General features: G+C 34.9%; 2 protein-coding genes across 2 annotated transcripts; both read right to left on the bottom strand.

Annotated features, from left to right (window-relative positions):
• Positions 1–9318: 9318 nt before the first annotated feature.
• LOC140052473 (uncharacterized) lies at positions 9319–18661 on the bottom strand. The gene is made up of 9 exons (XM_072098081.1): positions 18422–18661; positions 18118–18253; positions 17673–17961; positions 17093–17257; positions 16012–16099; positions 15112–15295; positions 14323–14553; positions 12173–12259; positions 9319–11973 (listed from the first exon to the last, which is right to left on the bottom strand). The coding sequence occupies exons 1-8, from the start codon at positions 18659–18661 to the stop codon at positions 12174–12176; spliced, it is 1419 nt and encodes a 472-aa protein (XP_071954182.1). The 3' UTR covers positions 9319–11973; position 12173.
• Positions 18662–18957: 296 nt separating this feature from the next.
• Positions 18958–21333, bottom strand: LOC140052199 (uncharacterized). The gene is made up of 5 exons (XM_072097651.1): positions 21035–21333; positions 20180–20581; positions 19833–19969; positions 19636–19726; positions 18958–19412 (listed from the first exon to the last, which is right to left on the bottom strand). The coding sequence occupies exons 1-5, from the start codon at positions 21241–21243 to the stop codon at positions 19256–19258; spliced, it is 996 nt and encodes a 331-aa protein (XP_071953752.1). The 5' UTR covers positions 21244–21333; the 3' UTR covers positions 18958–19255.
• Positions 21334–22257: the final 924 nt, after the last annotated feature.

Genomic DNA, 22257 nt, shown 5'->3' with positions numbered 1-22257 from the left:
CTTGTTTTGTTTTCTCTGCCGCCCCCACAAAATGGTCTCTATCTGCCCCAGCTGATACTCAATTTATTGGTTAACTGCCCTTCTAGGATACTGTTCCTAAATTATTTTAATTTTTGTGAATAAAGCAGCTCATAAATATTCTGATTTCTGTGGCGTACTGTATGTGTTTACCGATTTATTTGTTACATAACATTGTATTACAACTGTATTTTAAATTCCTCATTTATATATATGATATGATATGCAAATTAGCCGAATAAGAATCAAAATACCATAATATGGTATGTTATTAGCATACATTTATTTTAACATCAGGTGTTTGTTACATAAACAAAATTTATAAAGATGAATAAATATTATAAACATTGAAGCAGATGTAGACGTAAACAAATCAAATATTATGTAAGCAGTTATAGTTTTGGTCTAGTTCGTAATACCTTCATTCACAACAGAACATCTAGATTTGTTATTACTAGATCATGACTTAAAAGATCTACATGTGTAAGTCAGGGTTTACAATTATTTATATATGTTTAAATATTTATGTATTAACAGGTTTTATAAACATCGTTAAGCTTACAAGATTTCAAAATACTGTAACATAAATAGCATTTTTTCCAGTTCAAATTAATTAGACTCATCTTTATTTATAAAAATGACAAGTTGTTGTGCTGATCATTTGCTACTTCTAATAGGTCATACATTTTTAGTGTCAATTTGGATTAAGGATTACATTCAAATAAAAAATGCTACTTTAAGTAGGCAGGTATTATTATAAGCATAGAAGATATTATAGTGGTTCACTATAATATCTCTGTTATAAGCTACAAAAACACCAGCAATTAAATATTTTAATTGGCCTACTAATGACACATTATCTCCGTAAAAACATAGTCATTTGACAAAAGGTCTTAAACCTCTATAATCTAACCCAAGATTATAATTTCAAATATGTTAAAAATATTTTATCAATTTTTCATTGCTTAACTGTTGAGTCTCTATATAATTGATCATACCATGAAAGCCCATGGTTTAATAGCCGAGTACCTGCATATAAAACAGGACACTCATGTTCGACATTTTTTTAATTCAGATTTTCTAATATTTAAAATTACCACTGCATTATAGTTTAATAGTCATTTTTATATAACAACCATCACAGTATTTTAATAGAATTATGAGGGTAACTTCTATTAATTTTAAGCAGTATATTTCAAATGCATAAAGACATCTATATTAAACAAAACTATTTGTTTATTTTTTAAATTAACTCAGTATATACTTAATTTTTAAGCATTTATAAGCAAATTATTTTTTTTTTATGAAGCAGCATGTAATTTTTAAAATAATTTAATCTTTTTAAAAGTTATAAAATCAATTTCAAGAAATCAGGTATCACGTTAAATAAGGTTTGAGAATTTGTTACCTTTATTTGTATTAAAGATGCACTGTTACTCCATAAATGTAAGACAAATATTGATAAATGCATTTAACAAAAAATAATATTAAATAAGCATTCTTTTGGGAAGGGGAAAACCTATCCATAATAGGAATTTTACTGTATTAGAAAATACATTTGTCAAAGTACAACAAAACATAGATTAAAAAAAAGTTGATTTACAAACAAGGCCAAATTCTTAAATAACCATCCCTCACATCATTCATATATATATATACATACATTTATTTCTTTTTGAAAGGAGATACAGTGCATCATTAATTATGTGGTAACTAAAATATATAATTTAATTTCAAAGATTTAAGAAATGTTTTATACTATTGAGATGCAATATGTAAAATTATGTAGGCAAACATGTATTTAAAAAAAGGTGTGAGATGATGTAACAGTTATTTAAACAGTGAAATATCCATTCAGTTGGGTTGGCGTTCACACCACAGTAGTTGGATATCATTTTGTCTATCCATTGCTGGTATTGGCTTTTCAGTTTTCAAGATCAAAACTGTAAAACACCCCCCATCAGTTATATGTACAGTAGTGGTGGTGTGGAGATATTTCGAAGAGAGACTACAGCTTCTACATTCACACTAAGCCAAAATTCTGGTCCATTGGCTCCATCAAAAATGGTATTGTAGTTTTTAAGTATAAAGCCTTTCTCAATAACTCATTTGGGATTGTGTACAAACGTACATGTGTAACCGCAAAGCCTGAAAAGCATAACATAGCCCAGGGTTTTCTCCGGTAAACTTACCAAATTTGGGCCCAGTGTCAACGTAGCTGTACAACATGGTGCCCATACTAAAATGTTTTGTACGCTTATAAAGACACGGTCATCAGACTGGCTGAGAATTTGAAAATAACATCAAAGTACATAAAACTTTTTTGGTTGAAAACTATACACTCGTCTATGAAGCTATTCTAGCCAGACTTTTTTGCATTTTTGATTCCGTTTCCCACTGAACCCACCCCTCTGAGAACCACCACTGTTTGACATCTTTGTAAAATTTTAGTATGCCATTTTTTTGTAGTATATACCATTATTTAAGCGCAATATCAAATTGTTTTTAATTGTTATTTGCATTATCATGCAATTTAACCTTTACAATTGTAATCATAATTAATATGTTACATTTATCTTTCCTGCTCTATGTCTGTAGGATCAGATTGTATTATCTGGTAATATATTTGTTTGAAAATATTGTTTTAGAAGAATAAAATGAATACATTTGTAGATAGATACTAACATGTATTTGGAACATCCTTTTGTTATTTACATTTTATACTATAGTGGCTTAACACATATCAAGACACATATTAGTTAATAAACCAGAAGATACACAAATTCCAGATAGGGAAACTCCGAATAAAGAACACATTGAAAAGTTGACGTCTGAATCTATTGGAACATTTTCAGTTTTAAAAACATGGGTGGCATTTCCAATAAAATCTAGCCCTATCTTGAACGAAAAATTTAATTTATTCAGTGAAGTACATCATCAGATATCATGTACAGTATGATTGTGAAGTGAAAGCTGGAAAAGTCTTGGTATTAAGGAAAAGAAAGAAATAGCAGTCAATGACGTATGTAAATTGAGAGTCTCTTTGACAACTTAGCTTCTTTTACAAATCCTGATCTCACACTAATCGGAGCAATTGACCATTGATTAGCAAGAGACATTAAATAAGCTATGACAATGAGAAACACTCAACACACCAGGTAAAGAAAAAACATTGTACCACAACCTCAACAAAAGACTTATTTTCCAAATTTTCTCAATTAATTACCTTCTATTCATAGTTTTAAATTTAAATACAGAAAAAAAAAATTAGTTTTTTACTATTTTGTAGTTATGTAACTTGAGTGGGAGAATACTGTATGCAAAACCTCTTGTAATTTGTAATGCAGCTTAATCTGCATGGTGGATCTGTCCAGGTGTTATGAACTAAATCCACCTTTGGCTACTGTGCCAACATTTTGTTTTATTTTTGTAAAAAATGTTGCAATTCATTGTTCATATTTTCAATTCTTCATGCCCACATAATTCATTCATTCATCTTTTATTTCGGAAAAAAAAAATTAATTCTCCATAGCTCAAGAACAAAGGAAACAAATATATAAATATATTTTAAAAAACCAAACAAAACAAAAAAACGCCACATAGTCACAACAGTAGCTTCATCCAGATGTGGTTTTCTACTAACATGGTGCTGGCACTGCATGACCTAGGTTTATTAAGGAGCAGGCGTAAGGCATTGTTGAAGCACACCTTTAGTGCTTCCATAGATTTTACATTAAAATTTGCCCACAGAGAAGCACAGTATAAGTTATTACAATATGTTTTAAACAAAAAACACTTTATGTTTTTAGAGCATTTTGAGAAAGTTCTACATAGTGTATCTAATACACAATGACCTGTACTGTCGTTTGATATCCGGATAATCTTTCAAATCGGGTGTCAAAGTGTGACCCAAGTAATTAAAAACTCTAACAAAGGCAAGTTCCGACTCAAATAAGTTTAAAGTGGGAAGCTTTGACAATTTCCTGACTGTAGGACAGAATAACATACATACAGATTTGCTCTTGTTATACAATATATCATGCGTTAGTGAGAATTTTTCACACATATGAATTAGATGTTGTAAGGCGGAGGCAGATGGTGCAATAAGTACCATATCATCCGCGTAACTAAAGTTATTTAATTTTATACCGTGTAATTCGCATCCATTGCAAGACATACGTATTATGTGGACATGAAGAATTGAAAATTTGTGGAATATATACACAATTAAAAAATGTTTCATTTGCAACAATGACCATGATTCTTTAATAATATCAACTTTAACATTATTCACAGTTGACTATGAATGTCCGCCAAATGAATTAATATTTATTTTCTAATATCCTCCATCCTCATTAAATTGAAATAGTAATTAATCTAAACCCCTTACCTGAATATTAAATTGTAATTGAAGACGTGAAACAAATAATTAATTCTACTTGGCCTAATAAATGCTGTCAAATTAATATGGCAATGAAGCTCACGATTAGAGAATAGTATCAAATAGAAACTACAAATATGGTAGGTTTTTTAATTCCCAAATAGAGTAGAACCTCTCCTTTGGGACACCAATTAAAGGGACCATGGAACTAACGAGGGGAAATACAGTAGAACCTCTCCTTTGGGACACCAATTAAAGGGACCATGGAAGTAACATGGGGAAATAGAGTAGAACCTCTCCTTTAGGACACCAATTAAAGGGACCATGGAACTAACAAGGGGAAATGCAGTAGAACCTCTCCTTTGGGATACCTATTAAAGGGACCATGGAACTAACAAGGGGAAATACAGTAGAACCTCTCCTTTGGGACACCTATTAAAGGGACCATGGAATTAACGAGGGGAAAGAGAGTAGAACCTCTCCTTTGGGACACCTATTAAAGGGACCATGGAAGTAACGAGGGGAAATACAGTAGAACCTCTCCTTTGGGACACCAATTAAAGGAACCATGGAAGTAACATGGGGAAATACAGTAGAACCTCTCCTTTAGGACACCAATTAAAGGGACCATGGAACTAACAAGGGGAAATGCAGTAGAACCTCTCCTTTGGGATACCTATTAAAGGGACCATGGAACTAACAAGGGGAAATACAGTAGAACCTCTCCTTTAGGACACCAATTAAAGGGACCATGGAACTAACATGGGGAAATACAGTAGAACCTCTCCTTTGGGACACCTATTAAAGGGACCATGGAACTAACAAGGGGAAATGCAGTAGAACCTCTCCTTTGGGATACCTATTAAAGGGACCATGGAACTAACAAGGGGAAATACAGTAGAACCTCTCCTTTGGGACACCTATTAAACGGACCATGGAACTAACGAGGGGAAATAGAGTAGAACCTCTCCTTTGGGACACCTATTAAAGGGACCATGGAAGTAACGAGGGGAAATACAGTAGAACCTCTCCTTTGGGACACCAATTAAAGGGACCATGGAAGTAACATGGGGAAATACAGTAGAACCTCTCCTTTAGGACACCAATTAAAGGGACCATGGAACTAACAAGGGGAAATGCAGTAGAACCTCTCCTTTGGGATACCAATTAAAGGGACCATGGAACTAACAAGGGGAAATGCAGTAGAACCTCTCCTTTGGGACACCTATTAAAGGGACCATGGAACTAACAAGGGGAAATACAGTAGAACCTCTCCTTTAGGACACCAATTAAAGGGACCATGGAACTAACAAGGGGAAATACAGTAGAACCTCTCCTTTGGGACACCTATTAAAGGGACCATTGAACAAACAAGGGGAAATACAGTAGAACCTCTCCTTTGGGACACCTATTAAAGGGACCATTGAACTAACAAGGGGAAATACAGTAGAACCTCTCCTTTGGGACACCTATTAAAGGGACCATGGAACTAACAAGGGGAAATACAGTAGAACCTCTCCTTTGGGACACCAATTAAAGGGACCATGGAACTAACAAGGGGAAATACAGTAGAACCTCTCCTTTGGGACACCTATTAAAGGGACCATGGAACTAACAAGGGGAAATACAGTAGAACCTCTCATTTGGGACACCAATTAAAGGGACCATGGAACTAACAAGGGGAAATAGAGTAGAACCTCTCCTTTGGGACACCTATTAAAGGGACAGTTTCCCATGGAACTAACGAGGGGAAATACAGTAGAACCTCTCCTTTGGGACACCTATTAAAGGGACAGTTTCCCATGGAACTAACGAGGGGAAATACAGTAGAACCTCTCCTTTGGGACACCTATTAAAGGGACCATGGAACTAACGAGGGGAAATAGAGTAGAACCTCTCCTTTGGGACACCTATTAAAGGGACAGTTTCCCATGGAACTAACGAGGGGAAATACAGTAGAACCTCTCCTTTGGGACACCTATTAAAGGGACCATGGAACTAACAAGGGGAAATACAGTAGAACCTCTCCTTTGGGACACCTATTAAAGGGACCATGGAACTAACAAGGGGAAATACAGTAGAACCTCTCCTTTGGGACACCTATTAAAGGGACAGTTTCCCATGGAACTAATTAGGGGAAATACAGTAGAACCTCTCCTTTGGGACACCTATTAAAGGGACAGTTTCCCATGGAACTAACGAGGGGAAATACAGTAGAACCTCTCCTTTGGGACACCTATTAAAGGGACAGTTTCCCATGGAACTAACGAGGGGAAATACAGTAGAACCTCTCCTTTGGGACACCTATTAAAGGGACAGTTTCCCATGGAACTAACGAGGGGAAATACAGTAGAACCTCTCCTTTGGGACACCTATTAAAGGGACAGTTTCCCATGGAACTAACGAGGGGAAATACAGTAGAACCTCTCCTTTGGGACACCTATTAAAGGGACAGTTTCCTATGGAACTAACAAGGGGAAATAGAGTAGAACCTCTCTTTTGGGACACCTATTAAAGGGACAGTTTCCCATGGAACTAACGAGGGGAAATACAGTAGAACCTTTCCTTTGGGACACCTATTAAAGGGACAGTTTCCTATGGAACTAACAAGGGAAAATACAGTAGAACCTCTCCTTTGGGACACCTATTAAAGGGACAGTTTCCTATGGAACTAACGAGGGGAAATACAGTAGAACCTCTCCTTTGGGATACCTATTAAAGGGACCATGGAACTAACATGGGGAAATACAGTAGAACCTCTCCTTTGGGATACCTATTAAAGGGACCATGGAACTAACATGGGGAAATACAGTAGAACCTCTCCTTTGGGATACCAATTAAAAGGACCATGGAACTAACAAGGGGAAATAGAGTAGAACCTCTCCTTTGGGACACCAATTAAAGGGACCATGGAACTAACAGGGGGAAATACAGTAGAACCTCTCCTTTGGGATACCAATTAAAGGGACCATGGAACTAACATGAGGAAATACAGTAGAACCTCTCCTTTGGGATACCAATTAAAGGGACCATGGAACTAACGAGGGGAAATACAGTAGAACCTCTCCTTTCGGACACCAATTAAAGGGACCATGGAACTAACAAGGGGAAATACAGTAGAACCTCTCCTTTGGGACACCTATTAAAGGGACCATGGAACTAACATGGGGAAATACAGTAGAACCTCTCCTTTGGGATACCTATTAAAGGGACCATGGAACTAACAAGGGGAAATACAGTAGAACCTCTCCTTTGGGACACCTATTAAAGGGACCATGGAACTAACATGGGGAAATACAGTAGAACCTCTCCTTTGGGACACCTATTAAAGGGACCATGGAACTAACAAGGGGAAATACAGTAGAACCTCTCCTTTGGGACACCTATTAAAGGGACCATGGAACTAACATGGGGAAATACAGTAGAACCTCTCCTTTGGGACACCTATTAAAGGGACCATGGAACTAACATGGGGAAATACAGTAGAACCTCTCCTTTGGGACACCTATTAAAGGGACGATGGAACTAACATGGGGAAATACAGTAGAACCTCTCCTTTGGGACACCTATTAAAGGGACCATGGAACTAACAAGGGGAAATACAGTAGAACCTCTCCTTTGGGACACCAATTAAAGGGACCATGGAACTAACAGGGGGAAATACAGTAGAACCTCTCCTTTGGGACACCTATTAAAGGGACCATGGAACTAACATGGGGAAATACAGTAGAACCTCTCCTTTGGGACACCTATTAAAGGGACCATGGAACTAACAAGGGGAAATACAGTAGAACCTCTCCTTTGGGACACCAATTAAAGGGACCATGGAACTAACAAGGGGAAATACAGTAGAACCTCTCCTTTAGGACACCAATTAAAGGGACCATGGAACTAACAAGAGGAAATACAGTAGAACCTCTCCTTTGGGACACCTATTAAAGGGACCATGGAACTAACATGGGGAAATACAGTAGAACCTCTCCTTTGGGACACCTATTAAAGAGACAGTTTCCATTGGAACTAAAGCTCTGTTTACACTTTCAAACTAGTTTTAAAAAAAGTGTGATGTGCTCAAATATGGTAGTGTTATGCCTAAATATGGTAGTGATATGACATTATCATGTCTATATATGAGCACATCATATTTTCTTGTCACATAAAGTTTGATAATGTAGACAGAACTTTACAAAGTTAAATAATACAGTAGAAGCCCTTTCTTTTGATACCCAAAAGGGGAAACCCTTTTTGTAAAACAAAGTGCAATACAGTTTTTTTTTCTATATTCTACTTTGACAACTGAACTTCTTTTACAAATTCAGAGCACACTAAGGGATAGGGCTGAAAATTCATCTATTATTACTTTTCAATTTGATGACGTATTGTATAACAAATTAAGGCTTCCAGGCACATGCTAACCAAATTATTCAAACTCAAAATTAATTTTCTTGGTAACCATACATATTTTCCATAATCAAAATAATGAGATATTTTGTTTTTAAGATTATTTTTTATAATATTATTGTGTTAGCATTTCAGACTAAAAAATATAAAAAACTACTTTTCTGAGTCTTATTTGAAGTTAAAAGGAAAACATAATCAACATTGATTGTATTTTAAATTCTGTATTTCAATTTCTGTATTCACAAATTGAAGTTTAACAAATATATAAAAAAATATAAAATAAGTTATAGATATTTATTATCGTCCTCAAGCCTAACTGGAAACCTAGGAAATTCGGATTGGCTCTCTACGTACCTACCATGGAGGTACACGGCAACCAGCAGTGCAGCACCTACCCAGATCAGCTGCACACCAGGAGACAATCCTTACTATATCTTCAAACAGTGTACCAAGTTTTTTACAAAACAAGAAAAAAAATACTGTATTGCTTTAAAAATAAATAAAATAAGCATTGTATATTTACCAGACATTTAACAAGATTAAAAAGATTATCTTCACTCTGTTTCTTTATTGCGAAGTGACAAAAACTAGTAAATTAATCTACAGAATTAACATTTTCACGAATCATTTAACACACATAACCAGCATTTTCTCGACTGGCATTTTTGACACAATGTTTTTATTAAAAATTTAAACATATTTAAAAATACAATTCAATCAAACTCTGTAAATAATTTATTGAAACTACACCTTTACATTGTTGGCATATGCTCATAAATTCACAGTATTTATATTATATTTTTATTATATATTTAAAAACCATACAAATACAATTCACAACAATATGAAAAATAATAAAAAAATTAAAGATACCAGCAGGACAACAATGGAACAACTAAAAAACAGACTCAACCAACAAGAAACAAAAATATCTGAAATAAAAAATAAAAAATGGAAATACACAGTACAAGACTACGTAACAAAATATAGTTGTGTATAATGCTTGGTTCCCACTAGGACGCAACGCAAGAACGTAAGCAAAAAGTGTAAGAGAATATGATCAAACGTAAGTGAATTGATCAATCACAAGCGACAATTCGATCGCTTCGATTTTTCAATTCTCCCTAAAAGCAAACTTTTTGAGGTCCAAAAGCTCCTAATTCTTTTTGAGAACTAATAACTTTTTATTTTGCCTAATATCAACATTTTGAAATTTATCATGTCATCATCTGGATTTCTTTAAAAGTAAAGTTGGATCAAAACTATACATTAAACATATGTATATACAAAAAGCATCAATTTGTGATATTTTAAAGCGTATCGCAATGAAAAGCATTTGACGCAATAAATTACACGTTTGTCAGTTGTTTAACTTGTGCTTTGATTAATACTTATTCTGTTTTTTTTCTTCATTCATAATACCACTTGATTTATGGTAATTTTTTATTGTGACAAACCTATGTAGATAAATGCACTTTTTATCAAAAGCCGCAGATGACGATGGGGATAATCTTTAGTGAGATCGCAGTCTGATCCTATAAATATTTAAACATTTTATTTGAAATACAAAGAGCAAGATTAGGAATTGCAGAGAGATCTTGGGAGTAAAATATAAGCTATAATGTACTCTTTCATATTGACGCAAAAGTATGTATCATTGAATTTACGAAATTGCAGAAAAAAACCATGAAGTTTATTTTACTATTACAGCAAGAATGTCAACCACTGAACATTCAATTGAATTCAGCATTCCAATGGTTTAACGTCTAGACTAATGACTTGTTTTTGTCTTTGTTTAAGCAGTGTAATCAAACACAATTAAGCATCGTACTTATGGTGACATGCCTGCGAGTCAACAGCACTTTTTTTAATAGAATTTGAATCAAAGAGTTTCAATGAAGTTCTATTTCAATCTACTTAGAAAACAGAGATAATTTATTGTTCAGTTTAGATAAGAAACAAGTCATCACAAAACCTAGCATGCAATAGAATCAACTTGTACAATAACATCACTAGGTGTATTTAGATACACATGATTAATATGTGTACTTTTATGTATCCGACTCTTGTGGAGTCACCAACGAAATAGTTTATTATTAAGGCGATTGTTCAGTTTAGATAAGAAACAAGACATCACGTAACCTAGCATGCAATAGAATCAACTTGTTTAATAACATCACTAGGATAAAAATGATTAATATGTGTACTTTTATCCGACTTTTGTGGAGTCACCAACGAAATAGTTTATTATTAAGGCGATTGTTCAGTTTAGATAAGAAACAAGACATCCTGAAACCTAACATGCAATAGAATCAACTTGTTTAATAACATCACTAGGATAAAAATGATTAATATGTGTACTTTTATCCGACTTTTGTGGAGTCACCAACGAAATAGTTTATTATTAAGGCGATCCATGATTCATATGAGCAAGTGCCCCCATAAAAAATAAGCTATTAAATAAAGTTATTAAACCCGACCAGTAGAAACTTAACATTATTGCAAGAATTTATTGAAAGAACTGTACAGCAATATGTGTCATTTTCCCGAAGCATCTAATATAACAAAAACTAATCAAATGAATCGAAAACATTATACACATCAACACAATAAATATACATATCATTAAAAAAAATATATAGTTATAATTATGGTCATTGGTAAAAATAACATTTCTCTGTATCATAGAACATGGTAAAAACTGCATGGGAAAGTGCATCATCATTTGGTACAATCACCACTTTTTCAGTTTTGGCATAACGCTGCAGCCGCTGGTTTAATGACCCTTAGTGGCCCTCCAACGTTGGTCCTTGGGTTTTCTAATCATTTCCGACGTATGTTAATGCCTGTTTTTTATCTTGTTCTTGTTCAGGGGGGGCTCCGTAAGGTCCGGGGCACCTGGATTTGGCCACTGCTGAACAATTATAACCCTTTCCGCCATTGAAGTGACTTTCCTTGTATGCATAACACAAAGATGATTCACATATTATTCAAGTAAGATGATTTTTGACTTAAATCAAATTTCTAGTATAAGGAACAATACCTTAATATGTGTGATGGACTATAGTGTTACCTTCTTCTTGGGTTTCTTATCTGTTTTGGTACTCAAAATTACCTTATAAATTATCAATATAGGTAGGTACTTGCATGAGAGAGAGACTTCTTCAAATTGTCTGTCGATACATAAAATTACAATCATCATTGAAACGTCAAAAATAAATCAATAAATTTAATCCATTAATTAATAACAAGAAAACAAATTATATCATAATTATATACGAAAAATGGAGACTATTGTACATTACATTCTTTATCAATAAATTACTAAAATATATACTGTATAACACCTAAAACTGACATTATGCAAATTACCTTAACTATCACCACTGTAGAAGTGGTCAGGTTCAAGATCTATCCCAGACTTCAAAGCTCGCATTTTCAATAACAGGCAATCTTTCTCTAAATGATAATAATAATCCCAGTTAATACCAGGAGAATAGCCTAGCGACAGATTCTGCACAAACCCCCTATATATTTATAGTCATAGAGATATTATTTCACTATACACTTGCACTAAGAAAGCTCTGAAAATTCTTCTGCCTGTTTTACTTATCGTTTTGATTTAGCTTTTTGCTTATTTTATTTTGTATCTCCATTGAGATCCAGCCAATGTTACCCACAGCATTGTCATTTTTCAGTAATTTGCCTATGGATTTATTGGACTATAATATGTCATATAAATGTGTTCTAACAGAGTGCAATCAACTACAGTACTAAATTGAAAATAATTTAATTTGGTTTCATAGTATTATAAAGGATTGAAAGGGGATTGATACTGGATTAAAGCAAATACAATTATTTTCAATCTATTTAATACATTGTATAATTAATATAATGAAAATGATTCACACAGAGAAAAGTAAAATGTAGACAGCCATAGGGCAGGGCAGAGTGAAATTAATGTCACTCTTCCCAACTAGAGTTACCAATAAGCCCTGTCGTTACTCTGTTTTTTATGTTGGACCTAAGCTCTGGAGTGTTATCTCATAAGAGTTAAAAAGAAAATGTACAGTCTCTAGTTTTAAATACAATTACAAAAAGCTTTTAGTCTCTGAATATAATAAATAATTAATTAGTCTTTTTTCTTTTTAACTTAAACTGTACTTAAATACTACGTAACTTATTATTACTTATGCAAACGCTAAAGTTTAAACACTTATGATTCATTTATTTAATAATTTATACTATTGTTTTTTTTTTGTTTATTTGCTTTTTCAATTTTTTATTTTACTTATGTCTTTTTACTTCTTATTTTATATTCTTACTATGTATATCTTACTCATCATACTTGATTATGCTTATGTATCTTTTCTGGTGAGTGAGCCTTAAAGTTCTTTGAACTTATTTTCCCACCAGCCACACATCTTTTATATATATATATATATGTTTATTGTTAATTAATTATCATATTTATATTGTGTTGAAAATCAATAAAAACAAACAAACAAACCAAATTGTTTCACTGATACTCTATACATAGGGGTGGTTGTTTAGGCAGTAGTTGAACTCTATACATAGGGGTGGTTGTCTAGGCAGTAGTTGAAATCTAGACATAGGGGTGGTTGTCTAGGCAGTAGTTGAAATCTAGACATAGGGGTGGTTGTCTAGGCAGTAGTTGAAATCTAGACATAGGGGTGGTTGTCTAGGCAGTAGTTGAACTCTAGACATAGGGGTAGTTGTCTAGGCAGTAGTTGAACTCTAGACATAGGGGTGGTTGTCTAGGCAGTAGTTGAACTCTAGACATAGGGGTGGTTGTTTAGGCAGTAGTTGAACTCTAGACATAGGGGTGGTTGTCTAGGCAGTAGTTGAAATCTAGACATAGGGGTGGTTGTCTAGGCAGTAGTTGAAATCTAGACATAGGGGTGGTTGTCTAGGCAGTAGTTGAAATCTAGACATAGGGGTGGTTGTCTAGGCAGTAGTTGAACTCTAGACATAGGGGTAGTTGTCTAGGCAGTAGTTGAACTCTAGACATAGGGGTGGTTGTCTAGGCAGTAGTTGAACTCTAGACATAGGGGTGGTTGTTTAGGCAGTAGTTGAACTCTAGACATAGGGGTGGTTGTCTAGGCAGTAGTTGAACTCTAGACATAGGGGTGGTTGTCTAGGCAGTAGTTGAACTCTAGACATAGGGGTGGTTGTTTAGGCAGTAGTTGAACTCTATACATAGGGGTGGTTGTCTAGGCAGTAGTTGAACTCTAGACATAGGGGTGGTTGTCTAGGCAGTAGTTGAACTCTAGACATAGGGGTGGTTGTCTAGGCAGTAGTTGAACTCTAGACATAGGGGTGGTTGTCTAGGCAGTAGTTGAACTCTAGACATAGGGGTGGTTGTTTAGGCAGTAGTTGAACTCTAGACATAGGGGTGGTTGTCTAGGCAGTAGTTGAACTCTAGACATAGGGGTGGTTGTCTAGGCAGTAGTTACAGTATCTAGAAGGTAGTTGCCTACCAAATCATGCAATGAACCTACCTAATGAATAACACTTCTTCTGAAGTAATTCCTTGTCGAAGCTGAGCGATTTAATAGACTGTTTCTGAGATTGTACTATTGTTCTTAACATTAAAACCTCATGTTTAAGTCTTTCCATACAGTGGTATTGAGTTTGGTAAAAGTCTCGACTTCTCTTGGTCAATTTTTCAAATTCAAGCTCCATGGCATCCATGTCTAATAACTCATCGTTCCCCTGCATTAAGGTATGGCCTGAAAAAAATATTCATGTTGTCTGAATTTGTTTTTAAACATATCTAAAGCTCTGTCTACACTATCAAACTTTATGTGACAAAAAATGTCATATCACTACCATATTTGGGCACACACACCAAATACTGGATGGGGAACAAACCTATCATAAATTTTCATAGGTGTAGGTGCTGTTTAGGCCCAATACTGTGAAAGAACCAGGATATAAATCAAATACCCTGTGCATTAATAAGCTACAGTGCCGCTACTTGTTAATTTTGAATATGAAATATATAGATATTTTAGAATTTAATAGAATATACACGGCACTTGGTATGTTTTTTTATACTAGGCTGGACAACCAGTCTTAAATCATTAGTGTTGAGATGGAAGTTGATGTAGGTAGTACTATTTTTGATAGAGAAACCATACAATCATGGCTAAAAATGGATACCAATTTGCTAGCTCTACTCATGGTAGGTTTTCATTCACTTTCACACTGAAACAAACTTTTGATCTTAGACTTTTGACTATTATTGAGAGCATTGAATAGCAGCAGTATGAGAAAAAACTTTGTACCTGTAAAAGGTGGTAAATAACACATCATTGTACTATTCGTCCAATTATCTACAAGTTGTTCATATTTGCTGTTAAGGACTATATCATCTTTGAATCCAAAAGATTTAAAGAAGTCTACTGCACCAGGGTCAGCATATACCACTAACGAATCATATATCCCAACTAATGTAGTGTCTTTTAACATCTGAAAAAAAAATTTATATTTAATAATGATAAATTAGATTTTATGGACAATCTATTTATTCATGCCTTAAGAAATTTGAATTACACATTCCACAAGATATACTGTATGACCACCTGCAGACTGAAGACCACCTGGGTTAAGCATGGGTTTCCCTGGGTCAAGTATGGGTTTCCCTGGGTCAATCATGGGTTCTCCTGGGTCAAGCATGTGTTCTCTTGGGTCAAGCATGTGTTCCCTGGATCAAGCATGTGTCCCCTGGGTCAATCACATGTTCCCTGGGTCAAGCACGTGTTCCCCTGGGTCAAACACGTGTTCCCCTGGGTCAAACATGTGCTCCCCTGGGTCAAGCACATGTTCCCTGGGTCAAGTACGTGTTCCCCTGGGTCAAACACGTGTTCCCCTGGGTCAAACACGTGTTCCCCTGGGTCAAACATGTGTTTCCCTGGGTCAAGCATGTGCTCCCCTGGGTTAAGCATGTGCTCCCCTGGGTCAATCATGTGCTCCCCTGGGTCAAGCATGTGCTCCTCTGGGTGTAGCATATGTTTCCCAGGGTCAAGCATGTGTTTCCCTGGGTCAAGAATGTGTTCCCCAAGGACAAGAATGTGTGAATATAGTGTTTGAATGAAAATAAAAACTACTGCCATAAATTAAACCAAAACATTCATGAATTGAATCAAACATGCTATATCAAACTAAGCTAATCAAGATTAATTTACCTTAATTAGATATTTTCCAATGCCACATTTTCGACATTTCTTTCTAACACCCATTAAGCAAATCTGAATGATCTTCTCGCCGGGACAACTGAAATGTAAATAATTATATGATGATTTTTCTGTTACTTTTACAATACAATACAAATCTTTATTCTGGAATAGCTCTTTCAATACACAAGTACTGGTCTCTTAAAGATGTATTGTTCCTTGAAACACAAAAAATGAAGGTCAAAATATTCTAAATTTAAATCGGCCATATCAAAGTAATATTAAAGTTGTTCACTTTAAGTCGAAAATTTGAGCCAAAAACAACAAGTTTACGTAATAAACAGCCTAGGTAAATTAATTTGATTACATTTCGTCTGGAAAATCGTCGCGAGCGAAAGTAAACAAAGATTTCAAACCATGAGTATGCATTATGCATGATGCTAATTAGGATTGTTTACAACTCGTCACGGTTGAGAAGGTGTTTTCACACAGATCGCGAGGAAGTTTTATGATTATGCATACAGAGTAGCCAAACAAGAGCAATGCATTATGAGATATGTTTTTATCAAAAACTTTGACTGGAAGTCAAAGTTATTTTTTGAACAAAAAAACGTCTGTATTTCAATTAAATGATTTTTTTTTCGACTAATTTTTGGTGAAAGTTAATAACTATTATGATACTTCAAAATAACCCACTTTTTTTCGAAATCTTTTATTATTTATTTTTTTGGAATTAGTCAAAGGGACAATACATCTTTAAGAGGTCCAGATTTGGAAAAATACAAGAAAAATAAAAGCTATAAAACTATGTACAATAGAAGTTATACAAGATTTTTAATTTCAACTTGACTAAATGTCTCATATTTTTTACGGATATGTACAGGAAGATTATTCCATAAGGTTGATGCTCTATAATTAAACATTCTCTTTTCATTCAGAAGACCAACTTATCAAACCATCCAAAGGACGAGGAAATGAGAGTGTATTTCTTAGTACAAAACCAATGCATTCTACATGTTGCTTCAGTGACCTGACAGGAATCAGTGTTTCAATGTGGTAAGGCACTATTTGGTAAAATATATATTGTACTTACATATGTGATTTCTTCCAGGTAGCACATGCTACAATTTTTGATTCAATTCCAACAGAATCTTTTGCAATTGCTTCTCCCTTTCTACAAGCTTTCTGTCGCTTCTCTCGACGTTCATGCACTAACTTTAGAAATGTCTTAAGTCCTGTCGAATAGTCTTCATCTTCACTAATTTCAAATCCAAAAATATAATTTTTCAATTATAAATCTTACATTTTTCAACAAAAAATACCTTTATGGAATAGACTGCTAAAATTTATCTCAAGTATAAACACCTGTTGTAACTAAGATTCATATAGTTATATATAATTTAATCATATGATAATAATAATAATAGATAGATTTATATAGCGCAAATAAACGATGACTCTATGCGCTCAACAATAAAGAGAAAAGAGGGGAAACCAAAAGAAAGAGAACAAAAAGGCAAAAACACCAAGCTACTGTAGCACCCAAACTGGAGTATGGGTAAGGTACAGCAGTAGAAACAGATGTCAAATAACAAAAGTTATCATTTGTGGTTCATAGAAATATTTACTAGATAATTCTCCCTCATCCATTATTACAATTAAAGGATCTGTACCTGGAACTAGAATCTTCTTCATCTTCCTCCTCATCTGTGTCACTAAACACATCATCAAAGGTTCCTGGTCTCTCCTCAACATCTAAACTATCTTCCCCTTCAAATTCTGGCTTTAAAACAGGTTCATCGCCAAGCATCCCATCCTCTGGGGTATATTCTTTGTCATTTGATGTACAGGTTGGATCAGAAGATTTAAAGTCAGTATTTAAGTCATTGGCCTGGCCTTTGGTGTCTGTAGGCTCTTGTTTACATCTTCTTTTCGTTCTTTCTGTCAAGTCATTTAGTAATTCTGCAAGAAAAGAACACTAGGCCTAGTAGTTTAATATCGTCATTAAATAATAATCCCATTATTTTTTTTAAACTGAAAGTGAAAAATGTTTAACCCTGTGACACAAATTTAAAATATTCATATTATTTTTGTAATCAAACTTAAAATGCAACCAACCTGAATTTTCGCGAACTAGAATAATAGTCTTAGCATATTTGCCACACACTGTATTATAAAGTACTTCAGGTGTTATATCTGGTAGGCATACATCGTACAGACCAACAACAGCATGAAGAAGCTCCTTATTGCAAACCTTGAATAATATAAATCAGACAGTAACACAAGATGTACCAGCTAGGCCTATATTTTAAAATACTAGGCCAGGGCTATTAAGCTTATAGTTATACTCATGATGTGGGAGTAGTTTTATATCTAGGCCTTGACTAGGCCAACTACTGTATGCCCAAAGCCCCACACTTACCCCGGGAATCGCACTTTTGTTAGACGACGTCGACGAAACTAGGCCTAGCAACCGTCGAAATTCTATGATGATTGGAATGCACGAAATATCACCACTGCTAATAGTTCGAGCAGACGGTTCATATGAATCTCTGTTATTCAATCCATCTCCCAGTGTTTCAAAATGCTTCCAAATTAGCTTTTTTTGACGGAATTTCACCGTTTCTAAGCGAAACACCAACTGCGACATGGAAGCTGACATTATGACTGATGCATTCTGGGAATGGCTACACTTAAAGGACGCCCTCTGTTAATGTTAAAAAGTTTCTTCGGTTGCAACAATGCAATAATAAAGGAATAATTATATTCTTTTTTAAAACGTATTTTTCTTACCACCGACAAACAAGTATGACATCAATATTCAGATTCTATTGCTAACTAATGTTGACTAATGTTAAAGTTAATTTAAGAGTGAAGCAGTAACTGAATCACAAATGAAAGAACGTTGATCGTTTTTGTAATTCTTTATTATTCAGAAACATCTAAAAATGTCAACATTACAAATACAAGTAAGCACCACCAATATACCAAACCAATATAATTCTACGTAAAATTTCCAAATAATTTACCTATAACAAAATTGTGAACAATTGCAATTGCGGCCTCTAACAACATTACAATACAAAAAACAAATAGATATCATCAAACACATTTTGGTTGTTAAAATCTATCTATATAAGACTTATCCGTTTATGACGGAAACTAACTATAACTTAAATTCTTTCACTGGTTATTCTTAGTAACTGTATCTTTAGTAATGTAGTACTTTTTCTTACACTTGTAGTCCTAGCCATACTTAAACATGCACTGTGGAAGGCTGTTGTCCTGCATATCTTCTTTTTGTTAGAGCTACTCTGAGTGGATCTCCACATCGATGGCATTTGGTGTTAGCTTTACCCTCCTTTCGTGGTATGAACCAACAACTTACGCATCGAATTCGATACTTTTTGTATCTATAAATAACGAAGACAGACACATAATAAACACATTTATAATTAGGCCTACAATATACAAGCAATCGGAATATGGAGAAGCTGGGGGCTTTGTTAAACCGATAGGGCCTATTTGTTTGATAGCTGACAATTTGCTTTGCCAACAAGTTAATTGTGTTCGTACTTTTTCGTTTATTTGTATTGTATTTTTGATTAGGCCTAAGTTTAATAGTTTAAAGACTACCTTATGCCACAGGCATTGCATAGCGGAGTACCATCTTCAGCATCACGCCATAGAGGCGTCTTTTTGGTACCGCACGAAGAACATATCTTTCCTAAAACGGAGGTAACAAAAATACGATTGATTACAAATTTAAACATTGGCTCATAATTATGTTTAGGCTAGTTATGTCAAGGTTTCCAGAATATAAATACATTTACCTATTTCATTGTGAGTGTATGATTTCTTTGGAGTCCTTTTAGAGGGAATTATTTCAAGTTCAGAGATACTGTCTGCCGATGAATTCAATTCTTTGACTTTGTGTTGCTGATACGACTTGTATTTCCGCCTTATTAATCTGTTGTGAGCACATATTAATTAATACTCATAATTAAAATAAATATTTAGGCCTACACAGTAATAATTTCTCAATTTCTTTTCTCATTTAAGCCCCCGGTTAGTCTTTTGAAATAACAAATGATGCCAATTGGCCGGTTTGGGTTGGGAAGTGATAGGCTATACCTATAACTGATAAACTTTTAAATCATTTATACAAATACGTACGTACCCACTATAAGTACGTAAACGTATTCTTCCCTGGCGCAGCTCTAGGTAAAATGCCACACCTCGGAATGTCGGATCACCTTTTACCGCGCTTTTCTGAGGCCGTCTTGGTTTTCGTCTGCCAGCGGTACGGCTTTCATTGGCACGATTATTATCCTCTAAAATGCCTAAATTTGTATTATTAGGATCATCACAGATCCATCCACTTCCTTCATTACTTGATGGTGAATCATTTGAATAAACTTGGAACGACGACGTACTATTGCTATTAATATTACTATAAATACTTATAGGTTGGCTAAACGCATATGTGCCGAATGTGTTGTCGAAAGGAGGAACGAATGGGCGGATATGTTGTGGATGGTTTAAGATGTTAGCCGCATACGACCGCAAGTGCAGCCAGCTCCTGGAAGAGATAAATAAAATTAGCCTACGTAGCAAAAATAAACACAACTCTTTATTTGGGACATCCCTCTATTCAGAGGACATGATACCATTAAACAAACGAAGGGAAATAAATGTTTTAACATTGGACACTCATATCAAGGGATATACTTTTATTGGGTTTCTCTAATAGGCGGTTTATTCTATATGTAGTACACTAACTTGCTATAAAATATATGAATATAATGATAATGGTGATGCGGCAGCGGTGGCATGGTGTGAGTGATTGTGGAGGTGTTTGCGATGACAATATGATGGTGATACTTTAGTGACGATTATGTTGATGACGATGTATGGTACCGTCAAATATAATACTTGGAACACTGGTCCATCGTCTTCCAAATTACTGTAGGACGTGTGCTATATGGTAACTTAATTATTTTTTAATGAATGAATTATAAATGATCACACTTACCTAAGAATTACGTTCTCTGGTGAACAACTAATGTATTGATATACGTCGACACGATTGCCAGTTAGGCGATGCACATTCGACACCGGTAAAACACTACTCAGATTATCACCACGAATCGTCGCACTAGTAGCTGATCTTGCAGACGACAGATTCAGGTAACTATGATAGCTAGGAATTAATAATGGCCTACTATTAACAAAATATTCCATTATATTTGATTTCGGGGCTTAACGATTATGTACAACGCCTTCAAAATTTCAGTACAATCAGGTAACTGAAAGACGCACACGGCACCTGCATCTTCTTGTGTGTATATGCAAATAGCAATTGGTGGTGGAATTTACGATTGATCATTCATAATATTATTTGCATACAAAATATGTGGTAAAAGCGCAAACAATGATGCTTAACGCTAAATTGTTCACAATAAGGACAATCCTAGTGCATATGTTGTAGATTGTGTATCTTATGGGGACATCACTGTGGGGACCAGACCGGTCTGTGCATTGGTCTGTATATTTAATGTGATGCAGACCAGTTCGAAAGGAACCGACTCGATTGAGTGAATACTCATTTTAGTTACTCCATTATAATGATGAATGTCAGCAGGACGAGAAATTATTGTGCATTATTTTTTTCCAAATAACTATGCGTTTTAGATTATTATAATCTTGAGGTGCAAAGTTTTTAATCTTAACAGTTAAAGCAGAGAGTTCTATTCCCTGGTTAAAGATAGGCCTATTTGACGAAAGTTTCAATGTGCGTTAACACTTGATTTTGAAACGTTCGGAATCAAAATTATTGAAACTAATGAATGCTGCCTTTGTAAGTTTCTTGCGGCATATAGCATTCTGGCAGTGCTTTGGAGAATTTTACTGATTAATCTCTATCTATTGGTTCATATCTCAAAAGCACCCATCCTCAATAATCGCAGACCAGTTGTGCTAATAGCGAGCTTTTGTTCAGCGACGGTTGTTGACGTAATACGCGTTCAACTCGTCGCAGTCAAGTACCCTTCCCGAAAAGACTCGCTACTACAATATAACAATACACGTCACTCCTTTCTTTCAACCAAGGATTAATAACACTTTGCCTTAAACGTAACACACATTCCACGCAGCACAATTGAATCGTGCAAATAACGAGCTCTTGTTCAGTGACGGACGTTAAACGCGTCCACTCGTCGCGTTCGGTTAAAAATTACACAATCGATCAACAATAAA

The sequence above is a fragment of the Antedon mediterranea genome, chromosome 6, assembly GCF_964355755.1.
Source record: "Antedon mediterranea chromosome 6, ecAntMedi1.1, whole genome shotgun sequence".
Classification (NCBI taxonomy): domain Eukaryota; kingdom Metazoa; phylum Echinodermata; class Crinoidea; order Comatulida; family Antedonidae; genus Antedon; species Antedon mediterranea.
Note: the sequence above shows the minus strand (reverse complement) of the source record. Positions and strands in the feature narration are given on the sequence as shown.